Here is a 10,000-nt window from a genome sequence, read left to right as displayed (position 1 = left end):
AAATTATGTGTAAACTTAAGGAAATTTTTATGAATAATTTTCAGGTTCAGCCCATTTGAATATATATATATATATATATATATATATATATATATATATATATATATATATATATATATATATATATATATATATATATATATATATATATAAAAAAATCAGATTTCACATGCCCTAAAAGGGAAGTCAATGAAAACAGTATCTAAGCTATGATGGAACAAAAAGCTATACCTTACCAGCATTAAACAATGCCAAAGTTATGCACAAATGTAAAATTCAATTGTGTAAAAAGCTCTTAGTTTTTAAATCCAGCACCAACAGAGATATGTCAGTTCATGGAATACACACAGGCAAAATCTTAGAAGAAATTACTAAATCAACTCAGTAGCTATTGTCACTCTGTTTCTCCATGAAGATAAAACCTAATAACATTCACTTTGATGATGATGATAATAATAATAATAATAATAATAATAATAATAATAATAATAATAATAATAATAATAATAATTATTATTATTATTATTATAATAATAATAATTATAATAATAATAATAATAATAATAATAATAATTAATAATAATAATGATAACAAATAATAATGATGATGATAATAATAATAATAATAATATAATAATAATAATAATAATAATAATAATAATAATAATAATAATAATAATAATAATAATAATAATAAAGTGTTTTAATCCTGAGTATTCATAAAACAAAAGCCAAAGTTTGTACAACAGACTATAATTAATGGTTCTTTTTATTTTCTTAATATAAAAGATTTAGCTCAAGCCAGTTTACAATCTCATTTCACCACTAATAATCTTATTGTAGATGTCTGTGGTAAGGGGTATGTATGCTCTCTTCTTTACATCCAAGAAGAATACTTTATCCTTGATGATGTTTATATTGAAGCCTTCCTTCTGAACAGTTACCTTTTTTAGTTTGAATGTTCCTGCAAGGAAAAAGGGAAAAAAAAATAAAACAACACTAAATAAAATTTAGAACAGTAAAATATAACTCCTTCCAGCAATCATCTATTTCTACATTTGTAAGTAATTTGATAATCAGTAACAAAGCTTTCTATTATGATATTTTTTTCACAAAAGCCAAAGTAAACAGAATTTTATTAACCAGAAACTTTAAAACTAGAACTATATTCATCAATGCAACAAGCTGTGAAACCTTGGTATCAATGTATCCCATGCTTCCCAGTGAGGTCTATATAGTTGTTGCCCGTTCTTCATTCAAAATTAAACTATTATGCACTGCATTGATGACTAAGAAGACATATCTGATTAAGTAGAAACCTAAGAGGGATGTCTGTGGAGCAAGAAAGAGTAGTTGAGTTTTACAGGGATCAATGAGATGGCCTTATGGATCTTTGCAGGAAATTTTTCCCATTTCATCAGGTTAAACATGTCATATGTCAGAATTCCACATACATAAACAATGCAACAAAATATTGTAAAGCCCCTAAAGGAAACTTTTGCCATTTTGCAAAGTTTTTGTAAGTCAGCATCATGCCAAATAAATGAAGTCAAAATGGACCAAACTCAACATAATCTGCATAATAATAATTACTTCACCTTGCCCTGAGGGCATGACCATAATAAGGACTGCTGGTTCAGGTCCTGGTTCTGAATCTAGTTGAAGGTTGGAAAGCTTACACCTTCATTATCACATAACCTCTTCCCCCTTCCTACCTGGAAACCACTCTTTGTTTATTATCAGTCACAAGGAGCCTCCTCGAGCAGTGCATGAAGAAGCTGAGTGGCAGGAAAGTGAAGTAGTGGCACTCCTTCACAAAGAGCACCCCAGTACCACCTCTTCACTAACCCCTTCACTTATTTCATGCTTCACTACATCATTTTTCTGTTATTGTATTAGTAATCAGATAAAACTTTCTTGGCGTCATATGAAAAATCATATCTTGCAGGAAACATTATTTTTCATTGTGTTAAAGAAACACATAATTATCCTCACTTGGCCTAGGCAGAGGTGTCACCAGCCAGCCCTGGGTACCCTGCCCTCCCTCCTCCACCAGCTACAAGAACAGGATCCATATTATCCTTCAGCTCAGCTGTCAACTGTAGGGTTTTCTATGTATCTTTTTGTCCACCCATTATTAATGGCTTTCTATTGAATCTTTTAAAAAGATAAATTTGATTATATATATGTTTATTTCTTTGGCTGATGTAAAATGATAGCCAGAAAATCCCATTATAATGGTCTAGCAAAATTGCCTGGCATTGCCTGGTAAAATTTATCACAGAAAATTCAACCACATACTGAAGGAATCGGTAGGATGATGGGATTCAACTCCAAGCTGACAATGAATGCTCCGTTTATATCTCTCCCCACCATCAAAAATCCAGACTAACAAGGAATGCTTGGAACACCATCAAAAATGGGTTACGGTATACCTGGCAAGATTGGTGACAGATTTGCCTGAATAATCTAACGGTTTTAGATTGGAAGTAATTAAGACGTAGCCTACATCACTCCCCAGATCAAGGAAGACCACCCTATCAAATTTCATCACAATCAGTTCATAAACATATGTTATGTTAACTTCTGTTCATGATTGATAATATTGGTGAATTGATGAAACCTACCTGAAAGATTAATTTTTTGGAGACCTCTTTATCACTGAAAATTTGACCACATACTGAAGGAATCAGGATTTTTTTTTTTATGTAGGAGGGACACTGGGAAAAAATAAAATAAAAAACACCCCTGGTCCCTGAATAGGGTCCAAAGCAGCTGTCAAGAATTAAAGAATAAATGTCTTGTAACCTCCCTCTTGGAGGAATTCAAGTCATAGGAAGGTGGAAATACAGAAGCAGGCAGGGAGTTCCAGAGTTAACGAGAGAAAGGGATTAATGATTGAGAATACTGTTTAACTCTTGTATTAGAGAGGTGGACAGAATAGGGGTGATAGAAAGAAGAAAGCCTTGTGCACCAAAGCCATGGGAGGAAGAGAGGCATGCAGTTATCAAGATCAGAAGAGCAGTTAGCATGAAAATAGCGGTAGAAAATAGCAAGAGATGCAACACTGCAGTGATGAGAAAGAGGCTGAAGACAGTCAGTCTGAGGAGAGGAGTTGATGAGATGAAAAGCTTTTGATTCCACCCTGCTTAGAAGAACGGTACAAGTGGAATTCCCCCAGACATGTGAACCATACTCCATACATGGATGGATAAGGCCCCTATACAGAGTTAACAGCTGCAAGGGTGAGAAAAACTGGTGGAAACATCTCAGAACACCTAACTTCATAGAAGCCGTTTTTAGCTAGAGATGAGGTGTGAAGTTTCCAGTTTAGATTATAAGTAAAGGACAGACTGAGGATGTTCAGTGTAGAAGAGGGGAACAGTTGAAGGTCCCTGAAGAAGAGGGGATAGTTGTCTGGAAGGTTGTGTCAAGTTGATAGATGGAGGAAATGAGTTTTTGAGGCACTGAATAATACAAAGTTTGATCTGCCCCAATCAGAAATTTTGGAGAGATCAGAAGTCAAGTATTCTGTGGCTTCCCTGTGTGAACTGATTACTTCCTGAAGGGTTGGATGTCTACAAAAAAATGTGGAAAAGTGCAGGGTGGTATCATCAGCATAGTAGAGGATAGGACAAGAAGTTTGGTTTAGATCATTGATGAATAATAGGAAGAGAGTGGGTGACAGGACGGAACCCTAAGGAACAGCACTGTTAACAGATTTAGGAGAAGAATAATGACCATCTACCACAGAAGCAACAGAACATTCAGAAAGGAAACTTGAGATGAAGTTACAGAGAGAAGAATAAAAGCCATAGGAGGGTGGTTTGGGAATCAAAGCTTTGTACCAGACTCTATCAAAAGCTTTTGATATGTCCAAGGCAACAGCAAAAGTGGCATCAAAATTTCTAAAAAAGGATGACCAAGACTAAGTAAAGAAAGCCAGAAGATCACCAGTAGAGCAGCCTTGATGGAACCCATACTGGCAATCAGATAGAAGATTGTGAAGTGATAAATGTTTTCCTGTTGAGGGTAGATTAAAAAACTTTAGATAGGCAGGAAATTAAAGCAATAGGATGGTAGTTTGAGAGATTGGAACAGTCACCCTTTTTAGGAACAGGCCAAATGTAGGTAAACTTCTAGCAAGAAGGAAAGGTAGATGTTGACAGAGTTGAAATAGTCTGACTAGGTAAGGTGCAAGCACGTAGGAGCAGTTTCAGAGAACAATAGGAGGGATCCCATCAGCTCAATAAGCCTTCCAAGGGTTTAGGCCAGTGAAGGCATGGAAAATATCACTGCAAAGAATTTTAATAGGTAGCATGAAGTAGTCAGAGGGTGGAGGATAGGGAAGAACAAGCCCTGAATTATCCAAGATAGAGTTTTTAGCAAAGGTCTGAGTGAAGAGTTCAGCTTTAGAGATAGATGTGATAGCTGTGGTACCATCAGGTTGAAATAAAGGAAGATAAGAAGAAGAAGCAAAGTTATTGGAGATGTTTTTGGCTAGGTGCCAGAAGTCACAAGAGGAGTTAAATCTTAAAAGATTTTGACTCTTTCTAATAATATAGGAGTTTTTGACTAGTTGGAGAGCAGACTTGGCATGGTTCTGGGCAGAAATATAAAGTGCATGAGATTCTGGTGATGGAAACCAAGTACCTTTTAACGGCCACCTCTCTATCATGTATAGCACAAGAACAGTCTATGTTAAACCAAGGTTTGGAAGGTTTAGGTTGAGAAAAAGAATGAGGAATGTACGCCTCCATGCCAGACAGTATTATCTGTTATGCACTCAGCACACATAGAGGGGTCTCTGACACAGAAGCAGTAGTCATTCCAAGGAAAATCAGCAAAATACCTCCTCAGGTCCCCCCAGCTAGTAGAGGCAAAACTCCAGAGGCACCTCCACTTAGGGGGACCCTGAGGAGGGATTGAAGGGATAGGACAAGATACAGATATGAAACTGCGATTGGAGGAGCCCAATGGAGAAGAAAGGAAAACAGCATAAGCAGAAGAATTAAAGATTAGGAAAAGGTCAAGAATGTTGGGTGTATCTCCAAAACAGGAATACGAATAGGGTGCTGCATCAATTACTCTAGGTCATGGAGGATAGCAAAGTTAAAGGCTAGTTCACTAGGATGGTCAGTGAAGAGAGAGGAAAGTGAAAGCTGGTGGTGAGCAATGAAGTCTCCAAGAATGGAGATCTCCATAAAAGGGAAGATAGTCAGAATGTGCTCCACTTAGGAAGTTAAGTAATCAAAGAGTTTCTTATAGTCAGAGGAGTTAGGTGAGAGGTATAAAGCACAGATAAATTTACTTTGAGAGTGACTCTGTAGTCATAGCTAGCTGGTGGAAAACTTGGAAGATTCAAGTGTGTGGGCACAAAAGCAGGTTAAGTCATTGTGCACATAGATGCAACATCCAGCTCTGGATTGAAAATGAGGATAGAGAAAGTAGGAGGAAACAGAAAGGGGGCCAATGTAAGTTGCCTCTGACACCATTGTTTCAGTGAGGAAAAGATGAGGTTTAGTAGAGGAGAGATGGTGTTTTACAGATTGAAAATTTGATCTATGATCGCGAATGTTGCAGAAGTTAAGGAAGAAAAAGTTAACGGGGTGTCAATACACTTAGGGTTGATATCAGAAGAGCAGTCCAATCTGGGGACATTTATGGTCCTCTCCCCAGATGGGGACTCCAAAACTGGTGTAGGAGTCACCATGATAATCTTGAATTTTGAGTAAAAGGTGTGTGTGTGTGTGTAATTAGGTGCTTGTTGTTTTGTGTGAAGGAAGAGAGTTGTCTTTAGAAGGCAGGCTGCGACTGCTCCCTTGTGTTGTGAGACACAAAGGGAAACGTTCAGTGAAGTCACAGCTGGGTTTAATGATAAGTTCACAGCACCATGATCCAATGTTTTAGATCTCATTAGAAGTAATTATAATTTTGGCCAAGCTGACAATGAATGCTCCATTTATACCTCTCCCTACCACCAAAAATCAAAGCTAACAATGAATGCTTGGCACCATTGTCAAAAATGACTTACAGTACACCTGTTGCCACCATCAAGAATTGGGTTACAGTGACAGATTTGTCTGAAAAATGTAATGGTTTTGGGTTGGAAGTAGTTATGACATAGCCTATGTTACTCCTTGAATCAAAGGGGACCCCCTACAAAATTTCATCACAACCAGTTCAATGGTTTTTCTATGAAAAGTGGACATACCCACACAGAGACAGACAGACAGTGTGTGTGCTTTACTATTGTGTTTTTAAGAACATAATCTAATCTTAGAGTTAGGAAGCAGTGTAGTGCAGGTGCTCCTTACTTAATGTTTACAGCCAACTCTATCTAGGTAAAGTGAATATAGCTACTACTGTATACTGATGTGGCTGAGGTGAAACTGAAGGTTGGCAGACTTTGTTTGGAAACATCCCCATGGCTGCCGACAGGAGGACTTGCATGGTATTTTCTGCTAAACATAGTGTATATCACCATATCACCACACACTTCATATAAACATGAATAACAGAACATTTTCCATCATTTCAATACACATAAAGTGTGTTGATTCTCAAATTTTCGAGGTTTGTGTGGTTTGCATGAGTATCTATCAACACAATAAGGAGCACCCTCTTGCATGGAGAAACAGAGGAAAGCATCTGTAAATATCTCTGAAAGGAAGCACCTTCCCTAAAAAACTTTCCATGGAAAGGGGAAGGAGTAGATTGATCTCAGCTTTTGCACTGACACCTCCCTGAGGTGGTCTTCTTTACGGTTTCTTTTAGTAGTCTGACCTGCTCTCGTTTCTCTCAAATATCACTTAATTTTCCTTCTACTTGTAGGAGTACATAGATACACCATTAGAAGTTCGAGGTAGGTTCCAGTAATGCGGTTTACACCTCGTTGAGTACTGCCATGGTCTCGGTCATTCGGCTGACTGGACGCCTACCTAAAACACCACACACTCATGCCTGCAATGGTTTTCCTTTATTGTGATTTAAGCACCACCTGGAGTTTGGGTAAGCACTTTGTGATTATGCTGTATTGTGATTATGATATATTTATTTAGTATTAACTTTGATGAACATGTAAGTGTATGTGATTACAGTTAAAAGTATTTGGGTAATCTTGTTAAGTACTTATTGTGAATGTACCTTGTTAGTGATATTTGATAGAAACATGATTTTCTATGGAGTTGGATTAGTATAACATTTCCAGACCATGTTTATATTATAACTTGTGATGTGTCCGCTAAATTCGTGTGGGGATTTCGTATTCACTTAATTGGTTGTTGGCAGGCCTCTGTTGTATACTTGCTGTGACCGTGTCTGGGGAATCTAACTGCGCCTGTGAACAGCGCCCGCAAATAAACTCACGGCACCTGTCTGGAAGTTTCTGTACCGATCCCCGCTCTACATACTTTTCTCTTTTCTCCAAAAACCTGTGAAGTATTTCTTTTGTTGTTTTGATGTTACTGCCATCAAAAAGAAGCTCACAAATAAATCCAATCTGATCTTAGTAATTTACCTGGCTGTCTCCTCTGTTCTTCACCTCTTCCCTTATCCTTGTTATCAGTCCATCCCTTTTCTCTTGAACCACAATGCTACAGGTGAACATACCTTGTGCACAGGTGCTGCATAATGTGCACAGCTGTTGGGGCAGGATACCAAGAACAAGGAAGCCTCACTCTCCCCAGCATCAAGCAACACCCACATATGTGCAGCAACTTAGTTTAAGAGAAAGGGAATTGACTGATAACTTGGATAAGGGAAGCGATCAATACCAGAGGAGACAAGTGGATAAATTATGAGGGCCATACCTCTGGCATATAGGAAATGAAGCTGAAATAATTGGTGAGCTGCTTTTTGACAACAGTAACAATGAAGCAACAAAAGAAATACTATACAGCTTTTGGAAGAAAAGAGAGAAAAGTTCAAGAAAAATTAAGTGATATGTGAAACAAACAAGAGCAGATCAAATTGCAAAAACAAATTATGAAATCAGATCATATCAAGGAGGTGCTGTTGCAAAGGCCTTAAGCCAGAACTAACAGCCCTTCTTAGAATCATGGTTTTTTTTAGAAAAGTGCAGGATGAGGCTCTAGAGAGAGGAAGGGGATGAAACTGGAGACCTTGAACCTGCAGGAGGAGTTTCCAAGGATTTTGTAATATTTCACCAAAATTGAAGTTTTGACAAGTCAGCAAAGGATGAGCCTTTTTATTATAGCTATGGAAAAATGGAGATATTATATTTTTCAGAAAATAAAAAAAATCGCATACCTGTCATCTCCATCTCCTTCACAGTTCTGATGAATAGAGGACGGGCATAAGAAGCTAAGGACTTGGCCATTCCATCATATAAATGCTCTAAATCCAATGCATCCTCACGATCAAGAATAGCTGCCATTCCTGCTCGACCCTCTGTGCCAGGCACCTGAAAACAAAGATGCTCAACAGCATTTCAACATAAAAATAACATTTAACCAAGACTAAAGTAATAGGTTATGTCAACAAGTTGAGCTTCTTTAGTATAACTTGTGTAACACAAAATATGCCATGAGATAAAACAATTGTACTTGGAGAAAGCCATCCATTCCTTAAGACATGAAATGTAATTTATTTATAAGTCCTACCTCCACTCCATACACTATAACATCACTGAGTCCAGTCACACGAGAAATTATGTTCTCTACTTCAATAGTTGATACATTTTCTCCCTTCCATCGGAAAGTATCACCTGTTCTGTCCTTGAAGTACAGGTAACCTTCATCATCCATAACAAGAATATCACCTGGAAAATACATGTTACTGTTTGATGAATTAAGTGAGCTGAAAATTATCTTCTGCCATCTAAGCATGAAAGAAGAGAGTTATAAGTGAATGCAAAATATGTATAGTGATGGTATTTGAAAATCCTTGTTCCTACAGAAGTGAGAGGCTAACAACCTCCACACGTCTCTTTATACGTGCGAGTGTGTTTTAAACTATATTCACACAGTAAGAAAATTATTTATTGTTTGAAATAGTACTTACCAGAGAGAAAAGCAAAATCGCCTTTCTTGAAGACATCTTTGACTACTTTCTTCTTGGTGGCATTCTGATCAGCATAACCATGAAAGTCACGTATAGGATCATTCTGTATAATCTTGCCAATAAACTCTCCAGCCTCACCTGACATACAGAATAGGCTATGTTAAGAGAAAAGTGCACATGACAATTGCCAAGAAGCATATGGATATTTTGTGTAAACTAATTTAAGATTTGATGGCAAGAAATTGTTTAATTAGCTACTAAGGCTATAATATTATTACTGGCTCACCTGGTTTACACCTGATACACAACCCATTTGAGTCACGTACAATTTCCCTGGTTTCTTCATCAACTTTCAGGAGAGCCACAGGATAGACAGCTGGGAAGAGAACAGACACAAAGCCGACTGCTCCTACTTTACCATCAATGTTAACTGTGGACAACAAAGAAAAACAATCACTGCATATGTAATGCTTACTGCAATGGTACAATAAAATATCTGATTAATAACCATATAGATGTGAATAGGTAAAAAATTAAATAATCATGGTTGTCATAGATAATTAAATGAACATAGTAAAACCCAGGAATAACTTACTTATGTTGGCATTCCCTTCTGTCGACCCATAGAATTCACTTATTTTAGGAACATTGAACCTTTTCTGAAATTCTTCCCATATGGTAGGCCTCAAACCATTTCCAAACATGATGCGAAGCTTGAAGCAAAAACCATAATTTATATAAATGTTAGCAACAAACATAAATTAGGATATAACCATACATTAGGATTTTGCAAGAAAATCAATAGCCTTGAAAGAGACTGCATCATTCTCTCTTTGAATTACAGATGATGATGATGATGATTGGTTGAATGTTAAATGACTACAGCTTGCTGTAGCCACTTTGGTCACATAAAACAAAGAAGCAACAAAGTTCACTGGTATTTTCTTCATTTAACATTTATGTTGATGCTATTATA

At 37.0% G+C, this 10,000-nt stretch overlaps 1 protein-coding gene across 4 annotated transcripts in view; it reads right to left on the bottom strand.

Moving 5' to 3' along the window:
- LOC135106418 (long-chain fatty acid transport protein 4-like) overlaps positions 1 to 10,000 on the bottom strand; it is a 47,154-nt gene that overhangs the window by 1,608 nt on the left and 35,546 nt on the right. For all 4 annotated transcript variants that reach the window (XM_064015418.1, XM_064015421.1, XM_064015420.1 and 1 more), the window contains exons 10-15: positions 9,620 to 9,737; positions 9,311 to 9,454; positions 9,025 to 9,162; positions 8,625 to 8,782; positions 8,272 to 8,425; positions 1 to 964 (exon numbers count right to left, since the gene is read on the bottom strand). The exon at positions 1 to 964 is cut by the window's left edge and continues 1,608 nt beyond it. In XM_064015418.1, the coding sequence (XP_063871488.1) occupies positions 807 to 964; positions 8,272 to 8,425; positions 8,625 to 8,782; positions 9,025 to 9,162; positions 9,311 to 9,454; positions 9,620 to 9,737 (870 nt within the window). In that variant the 3' untranslated portion in view covers positions 1 to 806. The remainder of the gene's footprint in view (positions 965 to 8,271; positions 8,426 to 8,624; positions 8,783 to 9,024; positions 9,163 to 9,310; positions 9,455 to 9,619; positions 9,738 to 10,000) is intronic.

The sequence above is a fragment of the Scylla paramamosain genome, chromosome 13 (assembly GCF_035594125.1).
Source record: "Scylla paramamosain isolate STU-SP2022 chromosome 13, ASM3559412v1, whole genome shotgun sequence".
NCBI lineage: Eukaryota > Metazoa > Arthropoda > Malacostraca > Decapoda > Portunidae > Scylla > Scylla paramamosain.
This window is presented reverse-complemented; position numbering and strand designations above follow the sequence as displayed.